The sequence below is a fragment of the Corythoichthys intestinalis genome, chromosome 2 (genome assembly GCF_030265065.1).
Source record: "Corythoichthys intestinalis isolate RoL2023-P3 chromosome 2, ASM3026506v1, whole genome shotgun sequence".
Classification (NCBI taxonomy): Eukaryota; Metazoa; Chordata; class Actinopteri; order Syngnathiformes; family Syngnathidae; genus Corythoichthys; species Corythoichthys intestinalis.
Genome location: NC_080396.1, coordinates 56,935,941 through 56,963,319, shown reverse-complemented (window position 1 = coordinate 56,963,319; position 27,379 = coordinate 56,935,941). Strand labels below are relative to the sequence as shown.

Here is a 27,379-nt window from a genome sequence, read left to right as displayed (position 1 = left end):
GACACACACACAAAATTGGACAGTTTGCCCCGACTCTCGGCCGTGTAAGCAGTCTTGAAATATTGTTCATTTTGGAGCAGACAGAAAACCGAGCATTCTCAGGCTTATCCTCAAACCATTTTATTTTTTTATGACTGTTATCAAGCCCGCCCAATCCCCAAAATCCGCGTTCAAGCTATGCGCTAAGGCTAATGCACAGCTGGGCTGCTACTGTAGCGCCCTGTCTCTCTTGCTCTTTGCTGATGTAATTGCTGCGTGAATTCCGATTTGGGTGACTTGACGGTTCAGACCGCAGCCACATTCTGGAAAAATATGGCCCGGATCAGATTTTAACCACATACAAAAGTGACCTAGATCGGATTTGAAATGGTCCACTTTTATGCAACAATTCCCATTCAGACTGTCAAGTCAATGCCTCACTCGAGTCGGAAAAACACGAAAAAATCAGATTCGTTCATTAAGACCTGCTGCATGAACCTAGCCTATATTAAAAGTACGACTCTAACATATGGGTGTTCTTTATTTGTGTGTGGTGAAAAACATGTACAGTATGATGTACTTAACTGTGTGAGGAAGCGTTTTAGATTAAGTGTTGATAATTGAACTGGCTGGTGCGTTTGAAAGAGGGCGGTTTGCCATTTTGGCCATGAACACAGCCAGTCCATTTGCTGCCAATTAGAGTGGCTCCTCTCATTCCCTTTAAATGTGGCACACTCACAGGTTGCATTGCAACAGCTCTATCAAGAAAAGGATGTAGTGAGATCTGCGCGTGACTGGTTCGTGGTCAGTGTGTTTGACAGGTGCAGTAACAATCTAATAATTTCGAAAGTAATTCGGAGGATTTGATAGCCTCTTGAGTCAAATTCATGAATGAAATGTGTCTAAAATCCATGCACAGCTTAGAACTTGCCTACCTATGCCCTGATCAAAATTCCCCACAAATCATGTTAGACTACCTGTGACAATTTTTGTATATGCTTTAACAAAGTGTACCCTCAAAATGGACTTTCTGCTACCAAGTTGACATTCTGCCAGACGCATCTTCAAGGACACAAAATCACATGCTTGAAACTACTTGAACAAGTTAAACAATTCCTATTAAAACCTTTTACATGCAAAATGTGTAACCACCTTTTGTCTTCTTACAATAAGAAGGTTAAATTTAAATATTCATCGTGATGTTGTTAATATTCTGGATGTGTGAGGGGCTCAAGTGCAGAACATGGGCCTTACTGGCAATTGTACCCTACTGTTGCGCTCATGAGAGGTAACAGAGGGACTTTGCATCTCTTAAGTAAGTACAGAAGTCAGGCTCACTATCATGTTTTTTCAAACTAACACACTCCAGCTATTTACAGACAGCACTACTTACAGTCGTGGTGTGACTTTACCCACAAATCTTTGCGCCTGCTTTGTTTTCTGACACGCGCACTTAAACCGGGTGTGGCTGATTAACCCTTTAACACCGAACGTGTCGGCTGCGACGCGTTTAAGCATATCGTCTTCGAAGCTTCGTCACGCTGTAATTACGTCACCCACGTGCCGCTGGTTGGTCTCATTTGAAAGTGCGGAAGTTGATGTCCACACCAGTTTTTATTTGAAGTCAATCGACCAAGAAAAATGGGAGATAATGTCATTTGAGTTCTATAGTTTTATTGCACTCATAAATATGCATTCAAACGCTGCATGGACCATGTATCTATCTCGATATTTCCATCATTTCTTGTCCTTTTTCAAAACCGAAAGCAGCACAAAAGACTACATATCCCAAGAGTCGTTCTGATGTCAAGAAGGAAGAACCGAATGTGACCATTTTTAATAAATTTCCGAACGAGGCGCCAACTGATGAAAGGGAGACATGCGACGCAAGCAACGGCCGGTTGGTTTGAGCAAGCGACTTTGAAACGTGCAGAATGAATATAAGACTACATTTAGCGCAAGCTAATGCATTATTTCATTAACTCAAGGAGGAAGATGAGCCGTATTTGTCGTCTTTTTCTTTGCATGAGTCGGCGTCTCGGCGAATAGAAGTGACGGCAGCGCGCAAACGGCGAAAGAGTAGGCTGTGTGACGTTGTGTGTGACGCAGCTCCGTGACCTGTTCAAGCTTTATTCTCAAACAAGGAGAAAACTGATCAGAGATGCAGCCAAGAGGCCCATGATCACTCTGGATGAACTGCAGAGATCTACAGCTGAGGTGGGAGAGTCTGTCCATAGGACAACAATCAGTCGTATACTGCACAAATCTGGCCATTATGGAAGAGTGGCAAGAAGAAAGCCATTTCTCAAAGATATCCATAAAAAGTCTCGTTTAAAGTTTGCCACAAGCCACCTGGGAGACACACCAAACATGTGGAAGAAGGTGCTCTGGTCAGATGAAACCAAAATTGAACTTTTTGGCCACAATGCAAAACGATATGTTTGGCGTAAAAGCAACACAGCTCATCACCCTGAACTCACCATCACCACTGTCAAACATGGTGGTGGCAGCATCATGGTTTGGGCCTGCTTTTCTTCAGCAGGGACGGGGAAGATGGTTAAAATTGACGGGAAGATGGATGCAGCCAAATACAGGAACATTCTGGAAGAAAACCTGTTGGTATCTGCACAAGACCTGAGACTGGGATGGAGATTTATCTTCCAACAGGACAATGATCCAAAACATAAAGCCAAATCTACAATGGAATGGTTCAAAAATAAACGTATCCAGGTGTTAGAATGGCCAAGTCAAAGTCCAGACCTGAATCCAATCGAGAATCTGTGGAAAGAGCTGAAGACTGCTGTTCACAAACACTTTCCATCCAACCTCACTGAGCTCGAGCTGTTTTGCAAGGAAGAATGGGCAAGAATGTCAGTCTCTTGATGTGCAAAACTGATAGAAACATACCCCAAGCGACTTGCAGCTGTAATTGGAGCAAAAGGTGGCGCTACAAAGTATTAACGCAAGGGGGCCGAATAATATTGCACGCCCCACTTTTCAGTTTTTTATTTGTTAAAAAGTGTAAATTATCCAATACATTTTGTTCCACTTCACGATTGTGTCCCACTTGTTGTTGATTCTTGACAAAAAATTAAAATTTTATATCTTTATGTTTGAAGCCTGAAATGTGGCAAAAGGTTGCAAGGTTCAAGGGGGCCGAATACTTTTGCAAGGCACTATATATACAATAAAAAACACCTATTTAAATTTCAATTTAATTTAGTCACATTACATATATACTAAGCAATGCCTTGTCATAAGTGTTTTAATTGAGTCTCTTACATAATTAATACAACAATGGATTCAGTGATTTGTAAAAACACAAAGCTAATGTGTATATACAATAAAAAACACCTATTTAAAAGTTATAATCGCGTTACGTACAGTATATATTAAGCAATGCTTATTCATAAGTGTTTTAATTGACTCTTACAAGATAAATACAACAATGGATTCAGTAATGTGTAAAACACAAAACTAATGTGTATATTCAATGAAAAACATCTATTTTAAAGTTGAAATAGTGCATGTGCATTTTTTTGTGTGTGTGTAGGTGCATTCGATCTCCGTGTAGACTGGCAAGGCAGTGCCAATCCCTGTCAGGAAGGGATGTGATGAGTAGTAAAAGATGGGAGAGATTAGGACAGGAAAGAACAGAACAGCGTAGCGAGGTATTCTGTCCTTATATTAATAAGGGGCTATACACTGATAACAACAAGCTAACACATTGCTCTTACTCAAAGGTGCTAACATGCTACAGGATAATATCAATAGCTCCATCCTACTAATTGAAGATGTCATTGCTAATAGCATGCACTGTCACATAATACAAAGTGTAACTGGTGACAGAATACTTTAAATACAGTTTTGATAGACAACGTTAATACAGTATCTGATACATATTTTAAAAATAAATAAATAAATAAAATAAAATAAAAACGAATAGTGCAGCACAGAGCAACACAGTGTGCTTGTGGTGAACACACTTCTAGGATTTGGGGTTGAAATTTTTGCTCCAACCTTCCTGCCTATAGTGTGCATTTCTTCCTGTGCTTACTTGGGTTTTCACTGGCTAACTTTGGCAGTTAAACGAGGTGGTGCAATGTTAACTGGTGGCCAGATAAATGGTCAAGATGTCCTCCATTTTCTTTGTTTACTGTGTCCACAGCCTAATCTTTGTTGAACTGACCAGCTCGTTGTGTTTTCCACTGTTGTCTTGACTCCTGAATTCCTGGCATGCCTCCCCGGTAACTTTATTTGAGGCCCAAACACCTTCATAGGAAGGTCTAAGAGCAGATCTGTAAGCGGCAAGTAGGATTTGTTTGATGGGTTCAAGAAGGATCTCAAAACAGATCAGATGAGGGATGAGGTTGAACGAAGAGGGTGGGGGTAGGTTCTGTGATGGGTGGTTCACGAGGATCCACTCTGAGGATTACTTGATGTTTTTGGCATCGCTCACTTCCACGAAATGATTGACAGGATTTTGGGGCTTTTGTGTCAGAGCAAGCTACATATAATAAGACAGAATGCATTTGCCCTCAGTTTTGGTGAATCAAAAGTGTTTGACTGACAATTTAATTACAAAAAAAAAAAAAAAAATCAGAAAGCTCATGGACCAAAGAGTCTCTATACCTTTAAATAATACCGTAACCTGGGTTAAGTTTAGCCCGTAGAAACTTGATCATGCAAAATAGCTTCTGAACATCTTTGAGAAGAATTTGCAAAGAGTCTTGGGTATCTCTTATGTCATGCTTTGTGAAGAGCTGGTGTAGAGCTTTGTACAGAGCTTGTGAGGAGTTTTGGGAAAAGAGATGTGTCATTTGCAAAATGCTTTTCGGGGAAAAAAAAGTGATTTTAGGGAAGCTTTTGTAGATATTAGGAAGTGCTTTGAGAAAAACCAAACCTGGCCAAAAATTTTGAGGTTGGCTTCTGAAGAGCATTGGGTTGCTCTAAAGAAGTGCTTTGTTTAAAGGTTGTGTGGAGCTTTGCAAAGAGCTTGCAAAGAGCTAGAGAAAAAAATTGTAGAAAGCTTATGAAGCGCTTTGGGAAAAGCTTTGTGTAGAGCTGTGTGAACACTTTTAAATTGCTTGTGAAGTGCATAGGTAGAGCTTGCGGATACTCACTGAGGGGCAGAGGTTGCGCTAGACTTTTTCGTTGTCTGTCATTTTGACTGACAGGGTCATAAAAATCCGGTCATAATCTATTTTTACCCATCACTTAAATCTTTAAAATGATGATAATGGCATTGTGGTGACCCTTTGTTTGGCATTTGGCCGAGCGCGTTTCCGGCTACGACACAGTCACGTGACAGAGACACTTAAGAGCCGCGTGCGTTCCGGCTTGAATAGAGTTCACAGAAAGCAGCAGAGCTACAGCGGCTGGACACAGCAATTCGAGCTAACAAGACTCTTAACATTGCATACCGCTTCAACATATTCAATAGTATTTAGTTTTCATTCATTTTAAATTAATATTCTGTCCAACAAGCTTAACAGAGGATCCACACCGTGCCATCACACATCAAGCAGATGAATATGTAACTTTTTCTCCGCAGTAACAAAAACAGCTGACTGTGGCCCCAGTAGGTAGGCTACATATGGAACAATGAAATTAATAGTTCACCTGCTGTGGCCTGAACGGAGTCTTACACCTTCCTCCTGGTACGCATGGACTTGAATTGCGTGCCCGCTTGTGCAGTCCCTGTTTTTTCATCTTTTTTATCAACACCATCGTCGTTTTGGGGCTTTTTGAAGAAACTTTGGACACTCAGTTGCCTTGACATTTTTCAGAGTAAGGCCAACGACGTCATGCATCAAGAGAGACAATAGCTAATTAACATGCTCACTCGCAACCCTGTGGTCTGGGGTGTGAATTGCAACCTGTCAAAATGACAGATGGACTTCAGTTTTTTCCGTCACCGTTTTAAAAATCGGTCAACGACGGAAAAATATTCGGTTAACGTGACCCCTGCTGAGGGGCTAGTATAGAGTTTTGGAAGATATTTAGGAAGTGCATTGAAAAAACTTGTGTGAAAAGCTTTGGTTAAAGCTAGGTGAACACTCAGGAAATGGCTTGTGAAGAGCTTTAGGAAGTGTATTGAAAGAGCTCGTGAAGTGTTTCGGGGAAACTTGCAGAAGTTGGGGGAAACTTGCAGAAGTACTTGAGAAGTACTTTGGCAAGAATTAGACAACAGTTGAGCAGAACTTGTGATGAAGAACTCATGAAGGGTTTTCACAAGTTTATCAAGAGCTCTGGGGAACTACTTTGTGTAAACAGTGTTTGCGAAGAGCTTCAGTAAGAGCTTGAATATTTTGTGAGAACTTCATGATTTTGTGTAGAGTTTTGTGAAGAGCACCTGCTGCTCTTTCAGGACAACACATATTACATTTTCCAGATGCTAAATGGTCTGTGGTGTAGGAGTGTGTTGTGTGGGGGTGGGGTGGGGGTGGGAGGTCACGTGGAGGTCTGGCTGTAGAAAATGAAATTATCACCACATCCTTCTTCATCCACACCCCTCCTTCTACACTCTTTGATTCATCATCTACTACTTTGAGTCTTCTTGTGAGGCACATTTATGCTGTGTAAAAAGACGCCTTTGTGTGGACCCGTGAGGAATGTTTGCATCTTCATGTCCCAGCTTCCGACCTGATCCAGCTGTTAACCCCCATTAGCTTGGACCAGCACTATTAAAGCCTTGCCTTTTAATACCCTCACATGTTGCTAATAGAGTGCTTTTAAAACATACATGTGTGCACACACACGGACACGCACCCCAACACATGCACTTACACGATAATAATAGGACTACTTTTGTGACAAGTGCTCTAGCACCATGACAAGAGGCCATTCACTGATCCATCGGGAAACAGAAGCTTTTTATGTTCAGACATGTCTTGCTGTCATTCTCGTAAAATGTCCCAAATAGTTTGTTATGTACAAGTGACATTTCAGATGAAAATATTCACCAGTGTTTTCTGGTCTTTGCACTAAGAAGTAAATATAGTTGTTGTTACAGTGTCACACATTAACAAAATGTGATTTGAAACCCTAATTTGAAAGTGTGGCAATAAATGTCAAATGAAACTCATATCCCTGACACAAAGTCCTAAACTTCACTCCCTAACCCTAACCCCAATTATATCTTAAACACGTAATTTAACCAGAATCCAAATGTTTGAAACCATCACCCGAGCCCACACTAAATTCAAACTCTTTTATTGAAAGATAATCCTCGAATAAAAAACGTTAACATCATGGATATTCCTTTGGCATAATTTAAATCTGTACCATAGACAGTGTATATATATGAGAGTCTCTATCTAATTACAGTACACACAGTAGTAACTCCTTTTCCACTAAGGGAACAAGCATGCCTGTTTGGTGCTCATGCCGTGATAGTTAATTCCAATTATGTGCTTTGCAAGAATAGGTTTAGTTTTCCATCCGTAATGAGTCAAGTTCGAGCCACGTTACTGCGTTGTTGTAAAACGTCTGTGCGTCACTGCTTTAACAGTTAACGAAAGCAGGATGTGTGTGTGGAGAGTGGGTGGATGAAATTCCACAAATTTATTTTATGTATGTGTGCTGCTAAACACGCGGCAAAAAAAAGTAATGTTCCCGAACATGGTGTCCTTACTAAGTGTAAATGACACAATGGTGGAACACACAACAAACCAAAAAAGGGGGAAAATGCTCTCCACTCGAACGCCATGCTGAATGTTCGTTGCGGCACTCTTTGCGGGCAAACGTGAGGGAGTACACACACGGTCAAAAGTTTTGAGAAACTTTCTCAACCTACTGAATGATGTCTTAAAATGTATTCCATGGGTGCAGAAAAGAAGCTACCACTTCCAGCTTATTATCGACATCTCTAATGTGACGCCATCACCGAGTACACTTGCACGGCCGCCGATGCATGCAAGTCACAACGACAATGCTGTATGCAGTTTGCCTGACCTAAGCTACTTTACTGACAGCCAGCGACAACCCGCCATACATGGTGCTTCGTTGGCCCTTCTTGACCCAGCAACAAGTTGATGCCTGCTAAGTACCCATTTTCAGCCTCTCTGGCCAGTGCTTGGTTGATTGAAACAGAAAGTTTGCATTACAATATCATATGGTTGTCGATGGCTGACTTGAACTCGTAGAACTGATTTGGGTAATGGCCAAGTGTTGGCTTCACACGTTCCCTTTGCACCTAACTCAACCCTTCCACGTTTCCACACACTTGTCGCTGATCATTGCCCGTCTATGGCACTAAAGCACAATATTGCTGACAATGAGGAGGTGCATTCAATATGGTGTTAATGCAGAACGCCTTCTGAGACGAAATAGTGTCTAGGCAAGGCAAGGCAAGGCAAATTTATTTATTTAGCACAATTCAACACGAGGCAATTCAAAGTGCTTTACATCACATGAAGATCATAAAAATCACATTTAAATCAATACAATGTAAAAACCAAGACAAAAGATCGCACTTAATCACAGAATAAAAATAAATAAATACAAATAAAACAAAAATAAAAATAAAACAAAAACTACTACTCCTAATAATAATTGAAATCAGCAATGGAGATAAGCACAAGAGGAATAGAAAGCAGGTAGATTGAAATATATAGACAGTTATGGATATGCAGTGCTAAACAAAAGCATTTTTAGCCCTGATTTAAAAGAGCTAACAGTTTGAGCATACTTCAGAGGTTCGGGTAACTTGTTCCAGAGGTGAGGAGCATAATAACTAAATGCTGCCTCACCCTGCTTGGTTCTTGTTCTTGGAACATGCAGAAGACCGGTTCCAGACGACCTTAGGGGTCTGGATGTCTCATAGGAATCTAACAAGTCAAGCATGTATTTTGGTCCAGGGCCATTAAGTGTTTTGTAGACGAGCAGTAGTATTTTATAGTCTATCCTTTGACTCACTGGAAGCCAGTGTAGCGATTTCAAAACCGGTGTAATGTGGTCCAGCTTCCTTGTATTTGTGAGGACTCTGGCTGCAGCATTCTGTACTAGCTGCAGCTTCCTGACTGATTTTTTATCAAGACCTGTAAATATACCATTGCAATAGTCCAATCTGCTGAAAATGAATGCATGCATAAGTTTTTCCATGTCTTGTTGTGTCAGAAGCCCCTTAATTCTGGTTATATTTTTTAGGTGGTAATAAGCGGATTTAGTGACGGACTTTAGATGGCTATCAAATTTTAGGTCTGAGTCAATAATTACGCCCAGGTTTCTGACTTGATTTGTAGCTGTAAGTGACATTGTGCTAAGTTGGCTGCTTATCTTTGACCTTTCCTTTTTTGGCCCAAAGATGATCACCTCTGTCTACACATGCTACATGTCTGTGTTGCTGACCTACTGGTGCTTTAGGTATCAGAGCTAGTCAGATGGATGCTCTGTACTTACATGCAAACCACACCTTGCTCTGTTATCCTTTCTATCTCTTACTTCCCACCCCTTGTGAAAGGTGCCACAAGTGTATTTTTGTGCCAGTTACTTTTTGGAATTTGGTAGACCAAAAGGCATACAAGCCAATATAAGCAAAGAGAGGGTGCGTCCATACACACATGCCCAGTGCAAGTGATAATTCTGTGGAAAAAAATGTGTACTTGTTATACTTATCTGGTCTTTGCTGTGCTAGCACACAAAGCATAGGCAGACAGTTACGCAGCTGCGCTGACTTGTGAGATGGACATCATCTTGTTTCATTCATAGAAATGTGAAGAGCCTACTTATTGGTGCAAAAGATTCTTTGGTGTTCATGCCTCTAAAAGCGACATAACTCTCGTTGCAAAGCTCATGCTTGTGCTTGTCCACAAAATATGTTAGAGGTGCGTGAGCAGGAGGGGATCCCAGATAATAAGCAATGAGCAATACAAATTTTTCAATTTGCCCCTTCACTTGCTGCAGACACAGTGTATAGATGAGGGGTGCTCACAATTGTTTGCTCCAAGATGTTATTTGAGCACACAAAGTTACCTACAGATACAGATAGCTGTAATGGTCATTGACACACAGGACAAGAATTAGATGTCATTTGACTAGCAGCCCTGTTAATCAATCAAGTGATGGGATGGATGATAGGCTTATGTCTATTTAAAACTTTATTTTTGTAGCATCATATAGCACCTACAAAGGTCATCAGCTATATTGCACAACAAAACATGTTTAACCCTAAAAGTCCTAAGTCTTTTATTTTTGCCTATTTTCTTTTTTGGACTGCCTACAAAGCTCAGCAGCAATCTTGCACAACAAAACATAACTAAGACATTTTTTATGCCGCAATCTACTCACACTAGCTTTGGGATTGACTGGTAGATCGCGTTTCACATAATAAGCACCAGTGGTCTCGATTAAGACGTACAAAAATAAGGCCCTCTAGCGTTGGCTTGAAATCCTAATTTGTCTTTAAACCCTTTGAAATCTTTTGATTTAGGGCTATATATGTAAAATTTGACCTGACTTAACTTTAAAAACCTTACCCATTGCTGCAATTCTTCCAGGCCCAGAGGAGGCTGTGCCTGAGTGTGTTTGTGTGTATGTGTATTAGACACAGGGTGTGGCCATGCGGCGGGACAGAACTGGGGGATGGGAGGTAAAGAGGGAGGGGCCATGTGGGGGATGGGATAGTGTATGCTGCTGCTGCTAGTGTCAGTGGTTACCATGGCGACAAGGAGAACGATGGGAAGGCATCCTGGCTCCTGCCAGTCGCATATGCTCACATACTGTAGGCTTTTCTGCCTATACAGCGAGACAATCAATCAGGGTTTTTTTTTTCTTGCACGATGTTGTACAGGCTGCAAGAGGATGCGAGAAGTGAAATGAGTTGTTGGCCACAGAGGCAGCCTTAATGCACATTTTCAAGGAGAGATGGGTCTGGACTGCAGGCAGCTCGGCCTACTACCTGCACTCTTTTAATACGGAGCCATGCTTTTGTAACCTGTGCAGAATTTGGTTTGGCATTGTCTTGCTAAAATAAGCAAGTGAGATCACAAAAAAGACAGTGCTTGGATGGCAGCATATGTTTCTCCAAAATCTACCCAGTTGTATAAGTTAACATCACAGACACGGGGTTTTGAACTTTGTACCCATAACAGTCCGGCTGGTTCTTTCCCTCTCTGGCCCAGAGGACATAACGTACACAATTTCCCCCAAAATTTGAAATGTGGACTCCTCAGACCACATTTTTCACTTTGCATCAATCCATTTTAGATGAGCCCGATGCTAGAGAAGCTAGCGGTGTTTCAAGGTTTGCTGTTAAATTGCTTTTGCTTTGCATAGTAGAGATTGAAGTTGCATTTACGGATGCAGCACCAAACTGTATCTACTGACAATGATTTTCTGCAAAGTTTCTGAGCCTATGTTGTGTTTTTGAAGTTTTCGGATTTTCATGCAACACTACCCCTTGAGAAAACATATAAAATGTATAGAAAGTCATGCAACCTCTACATTCACTTTTTTTAAATCATTATTCTTCATTTTGGTGAATTATGGGGCAGTTTAAACAACTCCCACATGCCAAATGTTGATGCCCGCCTCACCTAGTGATGCAGCTATGTGGAGTAGGGGAGAACGCACATTGTATATATGCTTTGTGTTCATTAGCAATATTTTGTTGCAGCTGTAGTTACTTTTTATCATTGACTAAGCTTTTCAAAGATACCTTGTTATAATCGGTGTGAAAATAAGCAAATAGAGGCTTTTAACCAGCACTATGGTAATGACAAAATAACTACTTTCCCAACCTTTTAATTACCATATCTTTGTTATTACTTGTTATAGAGTAATAAACTATCATTGGAATCGTTCTTTCATGCAGTTTCTAATTCTCCCTATCTATGAGTGTGTGAGAATGGTTGTATGTCTCCTTGTGTTCTGCAATTGGCTGGCAACCAATTAGGGGTGTAGCCCGCCTAATGCCCATACTAGTTTGCTGGGATAGGCTCCAACACCCTTGCAACCGGCTTTATGACAATGGTTGAATTATACCGGTAAGGTATGGCGAAGGGCATGAGAATGGCCTGATATGCATGAGAAACACGCTCAATGCATGAGAGTTGAGAACCCTGTTAACAGCATTGGTTAAGTGCTCTTAAATTGGTTGCCGCAACAATGGCCACTCGCGATGATTGCATGATGTCTTGTAGCAAAATGAAAACAACTGTGTGTATACATTGACGGATGTCTACCACGCCCGCCCACAGGGCTCCAGCTGCAGCCACTGCCCCCTGGGCCGAGGCTAATAGACCCTTGCCTACTCTGCTATTGTTTAAGCAGTCACATAGTCTCACTAATGACTGACTTCTGCACTGCCTCATTTGTCGTGCTGGGAGACACAAGGTGCAGACTGGCATAGTGAAAATATATTTTCATGTTGAAATGCCTATGAAATGAAAGTTGATTTCTTATAAAATTGATACACCACAGTTGAGAGTTGTTAAGAAGAGATTCCATTGCATTGTGGGTGCAGTATATCATCATCAAGCCAACAAAATGCAACCAGTGTTTCAGAGTAGCACATGAGCAGACCCAAATAACCACTGACCTCTCATCGACAACTTATCAACTACCAAATATTGTCATTACGTTCTTATCAGAAGCTTGCTCATTATTTATTGACATGAATGAATCAGCAGGGCAAGGCATAAGGGGAATATTGAGCTTGTTACGGCAGCTAATTGGTGGTTAAGGCACCATGAGAAGGGCTGTTTTCAAATTCTGATGAACCCTGCCTAACGTAGACCTGTGAGCCTAATTTTTAAATGCTTACCCTTGGGTGTAAAGCTCTACTTTCATTTATTTGACCTACATGTCAAAACCCAGATTTATAGAAAATAATTGAACCTGAATGTTGAAATCTAGAGAGCCATACTGTGCATGAAACCCTTTTTTGACCCAAACCCTGACTTTAAATCTTAATTTGTGAAATGAATTTCACAATTTTGAAAGACGTATTTGAAAAGCTAATGTTAAAGAAAGCTTAAAGGGATCCTCGATCTTAAAGACATGTAGGCTCCAATAAACCACAATTGTTCTCTTGTACTGAAATATGTTGTTAGAGACACATAAAATGTTAAATCAATGGTAATATTTTATAATATTTAGTACATATTTTGACCGATAGTTGACGCCATGTTTTACGGGCTCAGCGAGATGACATAATTGGGACATTTCCAATTGTGTACAACAATTGTCTATTGCTGCCTAAACTTGCTAAGTAAAATGTAAATGCCACGATGTGCTGCTGTTGGATGAAATTTCCAAAACAAGGGGAAACAAGGGGAGGGATGTGAGTCTCCACAGATTTCCTATTGACAAAAAGAGGTGAAAGGTTTGAGAAAATGCCTGTAGACTGACAAAACTTCCCAAAGACCCAGGGCTTTGTTCTCACCATTTTTCTCCTACCGCGTTCGAGGCTTTTAGTCGACGACAACTTATGATAGAGCTCACTGGAGCGGCTGGATATAAGCGGAGACTTAAATCAAATGCTGTTCCAACTATTTTCCCTCACAAGAAGCCTCAACGCGCTTGGATAGTGAGTGAAATGCGTGCAATAAAGCAAGCGCCAAAGACAAACTGCTGGCCGCTGTCTTAAGCAGGCAACCCGCTCCTGTCTCTACAGTGGTAGGTGAACCTTCTGGCATACCGCTATTCACAGAGGATGCTAATAATTCACCTCTACTGTCAGTTCATCACGCAGTAAGTGTGTCGGTTCAGTATTCACCTAATATGAGTGATGCTGCCACTCAAACTGATCCAGACATGCCCGATGCAGCGATACAGTGGCCAGCTGATGCGCGCCGAGCGCTTAATATGGACCACCCTTACGTAGCTAAACGTAAGTTGGATGTGCAAGACATGGACGACACTCGATCAAGATGAATTTAATGAGGACAGCCACGACACGACTCCGATCCTGACCATCACACGTGCGCATTCATAGTTTTATTACCTTCAGTGAGAGTTTATAATGTTAATAGTCATGAAAATAAAAATGCATGAATAACAAGGTGTGTTCAAACTTTTGGCCTGTACTGTATGTAAAGCACACGACAGTTCTGGATGCTAACAATCTACATAATTATACTGGGATAGGTTTGATCACGCAATAGCTTGCCTTGAAGATCTGCTAACAAAAACCCAGAGTTCTCAACAGCATACACTCTCTTGCTCTGTTGTCATTGAGATGCACTTGTCACGAGTACATCACCAGTTTTGCCCAGATCAAGAACTCTTGTCTTATCAGGTATTTCCTGCCCTGCATTTTGCCTTTGCTGCTCGTCTTGTGAACGACCGACAGTGCTGTCCTGCTTTTCACTTTTCCGATCTGGTTCAAATTGTAAGGGCAGAACCGACGACATGTTGGAGTAGCTAATGGTGACACGCTGGAAGTTAGGCAACGGGCCCGGTGACGTCACCGCATTGCGACGTCAACAAGAATGGCGACCTATCATTTAAAATAAATTTAAAAATGTTATTAAAACGAAAAGATTATGAGGGGTTTTAATATCAAATTATTATAACTCATACTAACATTTATGTTTTAACAATTACTTGTCTTAAAGATCGAGGATCCATTTAAACCAGGGGTCCCCAAACTACGGCCCGCGGGCCGGATACGGCCCGCAGCCACATTTGGTCCGGCCCCCTGAACAAAAAAAAAAAAAAAATTGTAAAAAAAAAAAAAAAAAATTTTTTTTTTTTTTTTTTTTTTTTTTTTTCAATAGAGTTATTCATGTCCTGGCTTTTTTCTGTGAAGAACTGAGCAATGGTTATTTGGTTATTATCTATTTAATTAATACAGTATTATTATATTATATTATATTACATGATATTATATTATATTATATTATATTCAGGGGTGCACATAAGTGGTCCGCACATGCGTACTGGACGTAGACAAACGCGCTGGCCCTCAACGGCTTCCATACGCTTTTGCGTACCGATGGCTGACCACTCTATTTGCGGCGGACACGAAAAAATAACTTCTCAAAATGTCGATGAGGCAGGCCACACTGAGTAATTACTTCCGTGTTCCCCCACCCCCGTCAAAAGACAGACAGACGACAGAGACGTCACCGGAGCTACCGAAAAAAAGGACTTTTGCTGAAAAGTGGCTACAGGAGGTACCATGGCTAGAAGCGAATGATGCTCGCACGGAAATGCGGTACAAAATGTGCCGTGAGAATCCCAATGTCGCCGATTAGAGCAACGCATTTTATGTAGGGTCAAAGAATTTCAGCCATCCAAACTTTGAAAAGCACGAAAAAAACAGAGAGCATGTGGCAATTAAGCAAACTATCGATGTCAAACAGGACCCCACTCGCCCTATGGACATGTGGCGGAATAGGGCGGAATAAAGGTAATGAACAGCGACATGCACTGACAAACGTGTTTTTGCTCGCATTTTACAAAGCTAAACATGCACGTTCAATGAGGTTTTATGAGGAGGACATCCCACTTTTAAAAAGGCTTGGAGTTAATGTGGGAGCCGCATAATGCCCTTTATTTTGAATTGGTGCTTTTATGTTTATTTCTTTACATTTCACTTCAAAGTAATGGCAATTTTGTTGTGCCATTTGATGTTAATCAAGCATTAATTGTTAATATAATTAATTAAAGTTAATTGGCTCTAAGTAAAGCTTGTCATAAATTTATCGCATCAGGTGGGTCGGCTCTCAAGCTCAATGAGGACCAAGTCACATCTCCAGGTCCTCCTCTGAGAACCTGGGCAAAAAAATTATGTGCACCCCTGATTATATTATATTATATTATATTATATTATATTATATTATATTATATTATATTATATTATATTATATTATATTATATTATATTATATTATATTATATTATATTATATTAAGGGCTGTCAAAGTTATCGCGTTAACGGGCGGTAATTAATTTTTTTCATTAATCACGTTAAAATATTTGACGCAATTAACGCATATGCCCCGCTCAAACAGATTAAAATGACAGCAGTGTCATGTCCACTTGTTACTTGTGTTTTTTGTCTCCCTCTGCTGGCGCTTGGGTGCGACTGATTTTATGCACCATGAGCATTGTGTAATTCTTGACATCAACAATGGTGAGCTACTAGTTAATTTTTTTGATTGAAAATTTTACCAATTTTATTAAAACGAAAACATTAAGAGGGGTTTTAACATAAAATTTCTATAATTTGTACTAAAATCTATCTTTTAAGAACTACAAGTCTTTCTATCCAGGGATTGCTTTGACAGAATATTAATGTTAATGCCATCTTGTTGATTTATTGTTATAATAACTTATGTACAGTATGTTGAATGTATATATCCGTCTTTGTCTTATCTTTCCATTCCAACAATAATTTACAGAAAAATAAGGCATATTTTAGAGATGTTTGAATTGCGATTAATTACGATTAATTTTTAAGCTGTGATTAACTCGCTTAAAAATTTTAATCGTTTGACAGCCCTAATTATATTATATTATATTATACTACATTATATTACATCATTTTTATTTTATTTACTTTGGTTCCGCGAAGAATCCAGAAAGGGTTATTTGATTGTGGCTTTCTGAAAAACAATACATTTTTACATTTAGGCACTCCTGCAATCGTCACACTTTTTCTGTTACAAACTGACCCCGGCCCCTCATCAGAGAAGAGAAGGGTTATGTGGCCCTCACAGGAAAAAGTTTGGGGACCCCTGATTTAAACCCTTGATTTGAAACTCTAAATCACGATTAAAACCCATTTTAACTATATTTAGTTAATCATACTGCATATAGTGATGTAATCGTACTTCATATAAAATATATCACTGTGTTTTAAAGAGAAAAATATATATATTTTCATGACTTTTGCCGAGTAAAAAAAAAATCACTAAGCTATTTTTCAAAGGCTGTCTGCTCTTGTTAATTAGCATTATAATACATGCACACACATGGCTGGGCGCGCACACACACACACACTCACAGGCCTTTGGACAGACATGTTAATCTCAGAGGTGTTTTATTAAAATCACACTTGTGTTTCATATTCATGAAGTCTGACATAGATAACATAATCAGTTTACCTGCAACACACACACATACACACACTGGAGATTAGTTAGTATGGGGGAAAAATAGTAATTTTAGAATCGTTAGTGTTTTGTTACATTCAAAGATGCCTATTGCCTATTTCTGGATACACATTTTGTTGTATTTGTTTAATTCACATTTCAACTTTACACTTATTGCGGGCATTAGATACGAGCATGGCATCATTAATTTACAGTATATTTTTAATATGTATTTATTCAAAATGACTGTTCTTACCCATTTACTTTTTTTTGTTTTATTTCATTTTTTAATGTCAACTGTGTGTCTGTGAAGTGATATAAATCAATTTGACATATTGTGCAGTGCTTCGTACATACACTACAGTGCTGTGCCAAATCTCAAAACATAACAGTAAAGTACTGTATAGGAAAAATACAATTCACATGATGGGTTGTTAATGAGACAATAAATAAAATTATGTACAGGTATATAAAGGCACAGACGCAGGAATATTTAGTGATTTTACTGTTTGAATCACAATCACACCTTTGCAACCCATGCACCTACAATCCATAAGGGCATTGCTGTCGGTTCATAATCCTCCATAATTAATTAATTTTGGGATATAATAAACAGCCATTTTAATTATCGTAGTGATATAAAAATATTGCATTTTTAATAATGTCATTATATAATTGATAAATCAGCTAGTTGAATGGTTGGCTAGCTCATAAATACATATAAAATAATCTACTGTATACCCACATTTGTTATTCATGTGGTTGCCAAATGCTTTTCTGCTCACATTCTTATCTCTATTTTGTCATTATTTTCTCTTATTATTCTTATACTGTGGCTCTCCATTTGCCCTGACATTTTATTGCCTTTGTGTGTTTGCACGCGCGTATGCGTAGGTGTTTCTGTGTGTATAACTCCACCCCCATAATCTCCTTCCACACTTCCAGATTCTTCCCTGCAGATCGGAATCTATCAATGAGTTAATTTCTCGCTCCGTCAGACAATATTCGTCCAGCTGCACCCCTATTTTGCACTTGGACCATAATGCCCCCTACACCCATATTTCGCACACACACATAAATAAATACACACACAACCTCAGGCAAGCACCCCCCCACACACACACACACTCTCCCTGATTAGAGTGTCCCACCTGCCCCCACCCTGCTTCCTCCCCTCAGGCCTCTCAGCAAACCGCCCCTTCGCTTCTGTGGGACGTCCCAGGTGTTGAGTAGGTTGAACAGTGAGCATTAGCTAAATCATCACATGTCAATTTAGGTAGGGCATGACACGTTATGCCCTACCTAAATAAAATGATAATTTCAGTTCCACAAATATCTGCAACTCAAAACTTGGCCAAAGTCAAACGTGTCAACAGTGTTTAACAAAAATTAGGCTTGCTTGCACTTATATTGATCATCTGCAGCCCTGCTGAAGCTGCTGCTCCCACAAACTGACCTCAGTTAAGCAAGAGAAAATGAACAAATGAATGAATGAATGAATGAATTTAAAAACAAAATCAGAACCACAAGTGATAGTTCAATTTAAATATAGATGTTCACAATATATGATTTGTCTATGTGTGCGATTGTGAACCTATCATTTGTAAAGTGTGCCAAGGAACAGTTCTAGTCTTTTTCATTTAATTTTGGATAACATTGAATGGATTTTGTTCTTAATTGAGACTGTCGTGGTACTTTCCCATGTTTGAGAACGTCAACATTTTTTGACTAATTTTTATCCGTTCTTCATATAAACTTGTTAAGCTAAAGTAAACATATTTCCTGTTCTCTCTCATTGCTTTTCAATGCCTTTTCTCAGCAAGGTTCAAGCAGTAATAGTAGCATTATACAGGGCGATTCAAAAAGAATGTCCTAAAATCATGACGTGATATGTCAAAAATGAAAAACATTACAAAATTCAGGCTTGGACACATTTGTTGAACATAGCTTCATGTTTTACATGGAATTCCTCACTAACACGCCTTAGGATGTTGCAGTCCACCATGTTGACTTGGGAGGAATTCTCACATAAGCTTGATGTTGTCTGTCCTGCTGGTGATAGCCACATTTCAGTACTGTACTAGTAAAACATGAAGTCAAACTTGAAGTTATGTTCTACATATGTGTCCAAGCCTGAGTTTGTAATGTTTGTCATTTTTGATATAACACATGATGATTTAGGGGAGTGTTTTTCAATCACCCCGTATTTTCCACAAGGGCGTAATTAATTAATATGCTAAATCAGGGGTGCTCATTACGTAGATCACAATTGACCAGTCGATCGCAACGCTAGGGAAAAAACGTTTTTTTTTTTTTTTTTTTAAATGTACTGTACATAGTTAATTATTGATTATGTTGTGTAAATGTTGTGTTGTGTGAGCAACATATGAGGCTATGCAGCACCACTCTCTCTGTAAGCAGCTTCTTGCTCATGTTTTTGTAGTTCTATATAGTTTCCAGCACAGTTCACTACATTTCTCACAGTTTAATTAACGTTAAATGTAGAAAACACAAACAGAAGGACACTTCTCTCTAAGCAGCTTCCTACTCGAGTTTTGCAGGTTAGCAAGTTCACACAGTTTAATGTTATGCTAACACTGATGCAGGTTTGACTTTCAGTAGCAAAATTAGTGGTATGTTCCCCACCTCCACAACATTGGCGTCTTTTTAAATTACTTACAGTGGCTGCTGCTGTCCAAAAAAAACTTTTAATATCCCTCCTCTTTGAAGGGGGTGGAGGAGGTGGCATGTTTCTTTTGGGGCTGTGTGAGTGTGAACGTGTGTGTGTGTGTGTGTGTGTGTGTGTCGGGTTTGGGTCAAGCAATCAGCCTATGAAATGTGGGTTTGAGGGGGAAAAATGGACTGGCATATTCAGCAAGTGAAAAGGGGTAAATGTAAGTTTGAACATACTGAAAATAGTTCACCTGATATTGGTAGGGTCAATTCTACCCTTGCAACATATGGGAAGACAATCTAATTGACAACTGAACTCATTATATCATGCATATGAGGTTGCTTAAAAGTTGGTGGGGACAATTTGAGCATCCTGAAAAGTTAGTAGTGTTATGTCCCTACCGTCCCTATGCAAACCTACGCCCTTGATTTTCCACATCATATTCCTCATGGGTGATTTTGGCTAATTCAGATAAAATACTTTAAAATCCCATATGGAACCTTTGTGTAATACACAAGACTGACAAGGGCTTTACCTATAAACAAAAAGCTGCTCAGGAACTCCCTGTGTGGCCAGAAAGTAATTATTGCCGCGTTTTAGGATCCTGGGTAAGCAAGATCTGACACAGGACACCGCCACGGCATATTTAATATGTGTCATAAGTGTCAACATTTTGTTGTGGTTGTTCTATCATTGAGAAGGAAGCCTCTACTTTACCTCGAGAAGATAGAAGAAGCAATGGCATGTTGTAGTTTTTGTTTTTGGATGCAACTACTTGTATACAAGACATTAAAACATCACTGCTGAATAATATGCGCCCCCTGATGTTGGACCTAATATAAGAAACTGGAGGGATTGCCTCTTTTTGGATTCCCTTGAATCGACCCTTTGGCCACTTTGAAGTGCCTCAGTGCTATTTTTAGCAAAATGCAGAGAGGATTTTCCAAAAAGGGATTTGCACATTGCGTGTAAAGATCATCCTGCTCGTCAAGGCACACTGAAGAAGAAAAACTTCCATTTATAGACAAACAAGAGTGATACCTTCGATTTGGTTGCTTTTTTACTTGTATTATCTAACTGTTAAAATGGTTTTATGCTCAGAAAGTTATTAGTGTACATAAAAACCGATGTCAGCAGGATGAATTAAGAAATAATATTTTGTGAATCCAATTTACAAATTGCCTCTTGCCGACCTCAATGTGCCCAAAATCTTAGCAAGGTTTTCATGCATTACGGTCAAATCTCTTGCATTTCAGGAAATCTCAACAGGACCCCACAAAATAGGGCCTCCATGCCAGGGTAAAACTGAGTGAGAGTAAATGCTTGGGTACTGGCCAGTTGTTAGTGTTTACTTGCATTGGTGTTGAATGGCGTCCAGTCCATGTTTATCTGTGTGCCATGTGACTGGCTGGGGACCGGTCCCTCATTGATCATTAATTGGGAGACACAATCTCATTCATAACAAGGACAAGTGCTTTAGTAGTTTTGTTTGGAGTGGAATTCAAAATATTACTGATGCGAACATTTAATAACAGAAAAAAACACACTGATTTAATGTGATTATAAGACTGACTTCATTGGCCTTTACAACACCTCTTTACCCTATGCCCCCAAACCGTCCTTCCTTTGTTCTATCCTAACGTCCCCCACCCCTCCATTTCTATTTTTCCTCCAACTTTATCACAGAATCAGGAGACCGCCAAAACGCCCCCTAAATCTCTCCGTTACTTGACTAGGAGGGTTCCAGATCGAGAAGGCGGGCCTGTGTGTGTGCCTTGATGAAAGCCTGTCTGTCAATGGGACATTGAGACATGTGTGTGTCAATGGCCCTCCCCCTCCCAATCGTCCCCTTCCTCCTTCTTTTGACCTTCCTCTTGCCAGCCACACCTCCACTGGCTCAGGGAGCCCTCGTCATCCCACAAGGCTGTGAGTATTACGTTGATACATTGTCAATATTATATTTCTAGATATTGTATGACGAAATGTTGGACAAAATCCATCATTCTCTACTTATTACAATTTTGCTCTCATCGTAGGACAAAATAGAGATATTGTACTGCATTTATTAAGTATTATAGTTTACATCAGCATCAATTAGAGTGGGGCATGCTGGCAAACGCAGAAAAAAAAAATAAACATAGTGGGTCAGTTAGTTGTAAGACAAAAAAATCTTTCAGGCTATTTCACACCAGCGTCAGCCCAGTGTGAAGAGCGGTCCACGGCAAGTGCAAAACAGTAAGAGCCACGTAGCCTGACGTAGACGCTGTCAGGAAGTGAAAAGCGGCAAGCATATTCACTATAGTCCTAAGCACCAATGCGTTTATTTTTCATGTTGCACAAGAAAATAGATACTTTTCCCATTTCAAGGAGTAGGGGACATTATAATAGTCATGTAAAGAATTTTATTAGTTTCGGTGAAAAAGTTTTTGTTGTTGTTCTTGAACTACATTTCCACATAAATGCACATTGAGGTACCATTTAGCTTGACTAGGAGAGGTATGAGAGTCATTTTTCGAGTGTCCCTGAGCTCGCGACTTTCTAAAAAAAAAAAAAAAGTGCATTCATCAAGGTTTCGTCAGCTGTGATTTGTATATATCAGTCCGCCGAATCCTGATAGCACAATATAAGAACACCTGCCCCTCTGCTATTGGATGTGTTGTTGACGTCAGCGCGACGGCGCTGTGAAAATAGAACAAGTCTCTATTTTGGGCTACGCCCTTTGGCAAAAATTCACTCAAGACTTTCCGCTCTGCCCAAAACGACTGTTGCCGCACACTTTCGCCGCGAAGTCCCCTACCACATTCAGTGGGGCAAATAAGTATTTAGTCAACCACTAATTGTGCAAGTTCTCCCACTTGAAAATATTAGAGAGGCTTGTAATTGTCAACATGGGTAAACCTCAACCATGAAAGACAGAATGAGGAAAAAAAAAAAAAACAGAAAATCACATTGTTTGATTTTTAAAGAATTTATTTGCAAATCATGGTGGAAAATAAGTATTTGGTCAATACTAAAAGTTCATCTCAAGACTTTGTTATGTCCCCTTTGTTGGCAATAACGGAGGCCATACATTTTCTGTAACTCTTCACAAGCTTTTCACACACTGTTGCTGGTATTTTGACCCATTCCTCCATGCAGATCTCCTCTAGAGCAGTGATGTTTTGGGGCTGTCGTTGGGCAACACGGACTTTCAACTCCCTACACAGATTTTCTATGGGGTTGACATCTGGAGACTGGCTAGGCCACTCCAGGACCTTGAAATGCTTCTTACAAAGCCAGTCCTTTGTTGCCCTGGCTGTGTGTTTGGGATCATTGTCATGCTGAAAAACCCAGCCATCGCTCATCTTCAATGCCCATGCTGAAGGAAGGACATTTTCAACCAAAATCTCTCGATATATGGCCCCATTCATTTTACACTGATCAGTAGTCCTGGTCCCTTTGCAGAAAAACAGCCCCAAAGCATGATGTTTCCACCCCCATGCTTCCCAGTGGGTATGGTGCAATTCAATATTCTTTTTCCTCCAAACACGAGAACCTGTGTTTCTACCAAAAAGTTCTATTTTGGTTTCATCTGACCATAACACATCCTCCCAGTCCTCTTCTAGATCATCCAAATGCTCTCTAGCGAACAGCAGACAGGCCTGGACGTGTACTTTCTTCAGCAGGGGGACACGTCTGGCAGTGCAGGATTTGAGTCCCTGGCGGTACATTGTGTTACTGATAGTAGCCTTTGTTACTGTTGTCCCAGCTCTCTGTAGGTCATTCACTAGGTCCCCCCGTGTGGTTATGGGATTTTTACTCACCATTCTTGTTATCATTTTGACGCCACGGAGTGAGGAGGGAGTTGAAAGTCCGTGTTGCCCAACGACAGCCCCAAAACATCACTGCTCTAGAGGAGAGCTGCGTGGAGGAATGGGCCTAAATACCAGCAACAGTGTGTGAAAAGCTTGTGAAGAGTTACAGAAAATGTATGGCCTCCGTTATTGCCAACAAAGGGGACATAACAAAGTCTTGAGATGAACTTTTGGTATTGACCAAATACTTATTTTCCACCATGATTTGCAAATAAATTCTTTAAAAATCAAACAATGTGATTTTCTGGTTTTTTTTTTTTCGACATTCTGTCATGGTTGAGGTTTACACATGTTGATAATTACAGGCCTCTTTAATATTTTCAAGTGGGAGGACTTGTCCCACTGTACACAATGAATGGGTTGCCGCTGAACCCTTCACACTAGGCTGCTGCTAGTTTGAAACGGCCTTTATTGTCATAAATACATAACATACTCGCTAATGTTATCATATCTCTTGAGAATGTTACTTCGCATATATACAGTATATATATATATATATATATATATATATATATATATATATATATATATATATATATATATATATATATATATATATATATATATATATATATATATATATATATACTGTATATATACAGGTATATATGTATGTGTGTATGGGGTGAGGCGGTGAGACACTGTCAGTTGATCGTGACATGTACCATAAACTCCATCGTTATTTATAGGTATGATCGTACAGAACAGTGGCCTATACTACGAACGGAGTTCAACCTCCCCAGAAGTAATCCAGTTTACTAGCGGGTAACCGGAGTTGACAAAACCTGGTTGTCTAGTTTGTGGTCAATTGGTGCTACGACGCTGATTATGAGGTTGATTAGTCGAACCTGTGTCAACCCAGTCAGAGTTACTGCGCGTTCACATAAAAGGGGGCGGAGACCAGAGTCAAACACTACTTGTGACGATGGCACAGGCACCTTACTTCACGGAGGAGGAATGCGCGAAGATTAAAATCCACCCTCACCGCGAAATCCAACACCGATTCGGCGAGTAGAGTGCGACGGGTCTATTGACAGCGAATTTACAGATCGTGTGATTTGTGAATGCGTCAATATGCCAGTTTACTTATGTCCATCAATAGAAATAAAGCCTGCTGTTAGGACAATAAAAGAAGATTTGGTACGTTAACAGTAAGAAATAATTTATCGCGCATCACCACATGAAGCAGGATGATTGTATGTTTAGTCCCCTTGACTGTATGAATACGTATGTTCTTTTTTTTAGTTTAGGGCTAAAAAATCCAGCCCGACCCGAGTCCGATCAATCAACTTGATTTGCAGGCCCAAGCCCGACCAAAAAAAAAAAAAAAAATTGTTATATTTGTGAGGACTCAAGGAGAAGAAGGAAATGCGGGATGCCATGCGTTGTTGCGTAAATTAAAGTCCGTCTTTTGTAACGAATTTTCACAGTTAAACAAGACTGTAAGGTGCATATTCAATAAACATTTATGTCTTTTATATTTGTGCGTCTGTCCTATCAGTGGATTTGACAATTTAATCTCTTCGAGTTGGCAGAAAAAAACGCAAGTTTTCTCAATGTTTAAATAGCCTATATTTTTCTATAATTATTATAACTGGATTTACACAACGAAATAACGCTGGAAAGTTCGTTAAATATATTTCTTGTATGAGAGCAATGCTCCGCATTCGTTTACATTCAGCGATTTTAACAATCAATTTGAAGCGTTTCCATACCCCACTCCGAATCGCACGGCATACAGTGTTCTTACGCAGGTATTCAGCATCACAGATGGAATACATATATTGTCCCTAGCAAAAGAGCGCACGGACAGGCACACAAGCTGCGCGGTTGTGAGGGCCTGACTCGGCGGGTTACATTAGTGACGTCCGCCTCGATCATTTGTCACAGGTAAAGAATTCCCTAAGCTGAAAATCTATATCTTTCGTGGAGTACATCGTCCGGGTACGTCAGCGGATTCTGGCGGTCCCGAAATACCCGTGCCCTCCGGAGAGAGCCCCTCACAATCCGCGCGCCAATGTCGTATGGGTCGTCCAAGTACGCTGTCATTGTCAGGAGGACACGTCCGCGGAGGAGTGCTGTTTAAATAGAGCGTGGTTAATTGGAATCCTGATGTTAAGCAAGATCTAACTCTGACACGACCAGGTTTGGCGTGTGGCGTGTGTTGCCATGGCAACACTTCTCGGTTCCAACATATCCATCTTTCGTAGTCTCGCATAGCCGCGAACTTACGTCGCACGTGATAAAGTTACTCTCGAAGTTACCCTGTTAAGCCAGAAAACCGGCTTCGTAGTATAGGCCACAGGCATGGAACAAACTGTTGTCATTGCAGTGGCAACAAAATATTAACATCATAATGCCCATAATAAATTCTTTGTTTTGACAACAAAAATTAAGAGTGTGACAAAACTTCATTTGAGGTAACGAATACATGAATTAACCATGGAATTAAATATTAGTATTGCTATGAATCTACTGTATCCCGTCTATTCTAATGTTGCTCTATCAAATAACTGTGAAGTAAAATTTTCAAACTTATGTAGCATATTATTTTCTGTTGCTATAGAGTATCAACCAGGCATTTGACAAAATATCAAAACAGCATTGCAAAGTATTTTATATACGTAATCTTTTGCTATATGCTGTTAATTTGGGGTGTGGAAAATATATTACAATCAAAGTGCTTTATTGTAATTTATCATATTATGGTATCAAAATGTTGATATTGCATTGTTCATACCTCTTACCATACAAAAAAAAAGTGGGACAAAATACTATTATTACGGCATACCGTATCATTATTTATCTTTTATTCTTTTGCTTTCTTTTCTGGCTTCCTTGTGGACAAACAGACAAAGTGAACAACAGTAAGTGTTTCTCCCATTGCAACGGTGATGTGTAAAGTTTGATTGATAAACCATGTACTGTATTTTCCCATCAAGCCAAAACCTGCAGCAAGGCTTAAAATGTGAAAGGTGTGAAATCAGTGACATATTTTCGTGTGAATAATATTGTTATTATTGTATTATTTGTGTGTGTATCAGTTTCGCAGCCGCCTGTGCTTGAGGAGCCTTTAGAGGTGCTGACATCATACACGGCTTTTTCTCGTGATGACATCTTTCTGCCTTGTGAGGCCTCTGGCAACCCGCCGCCCACGTATGTCTCTCTCCGACTGTATTGTTAATTATTAAACATTCATTCATTCATCTACCAATCCATCTATTCAACCATTCATACAGTCATTGCTTACTTCATGCTCTTTGTCTCTGTTCTCAATACTTTCTGTTTCCATAGAAACAAATGTCCTTGCTTAATTAAATGACATCACTAATGAGATCATTTCTTATATTTCCTCCTTACTAGGTTCCGCTGGGAGAAGGATGGCCAGACGTTTGGGTCGGAGCGGACAGGAAGCGGTACGATAGATGTCAGTGGGGACGAAGTTCTGGAATTGTACCAGGGCACGTTCAGATGTTATGCCTCCAACGCGCTCGGGACTGCCATGACCCACATAGTGCACGTCAACGTCGAGGGTGAGACACTGCAAATCTACCTATCTACCAGTCAAAGAGTCCCTACCCACAGACATGTGTTGGCTTTACTCCTCCCTGGCGCTTACAGGAAAATTCATCACCAATCACGTTTTCGGGAAAAACTCTAAAACCCTTCACATTTTGCAAAAAATAAAAGCAGTAGCGGAGGCATGGTGGTTGAGTGGTTAGCAGGTCCGCCTCACCTTTTTTAGATCAAGGATTCAATCCCGGAACCCAACCTTGCTGTGTTGAGTTTACATGTTCTCCCTGTGCGGGTTTTCTTATTCCAATTGAT

The 27,379-nt window shown here is 40.1% G+C and overlaps 1 protein-coding gene across 4 annotated transcripts in view; it reads left to right on the top strand.

Moving 5' to 3' along the window:
- The window catches only part of LOC130911825 (neural cell adhesion molecule L1.1-like), a 53,200-nt gene that overhangs the window by 1,473 nt on the left and 24,348 nt on the right, over nt 1–27,379 (top strand). For 2 of the 4 annotated variants that reach the window (XM_057829401.1, XM_057829399.1), the window contains exons 2-5: nt 21,384–21,623; nt 26,404–26,418; nt 26,596–26,707; nt 26,915–27,084. In XM_057829401.1, the coding sequence (XP_057685384.1) occupies nt 21,509–21,623; nt 26,404–26,418; nt 26,596–26,707; nt 26,915–27,084 (412 nt within the window). In that variant the 5' untranslated portion in view covers nt 21,384–21,508. The remainder of the gene's footprint in view (nt 1–21,383; nt 21,624–26,403; nt 26,419–26,595; nt 26,708–26,914; nt 27,085–27,379) is intronic. The other 2 variants (XM_057829400.1, XM_057829402.1) reach the window with 2 other exon arrangements.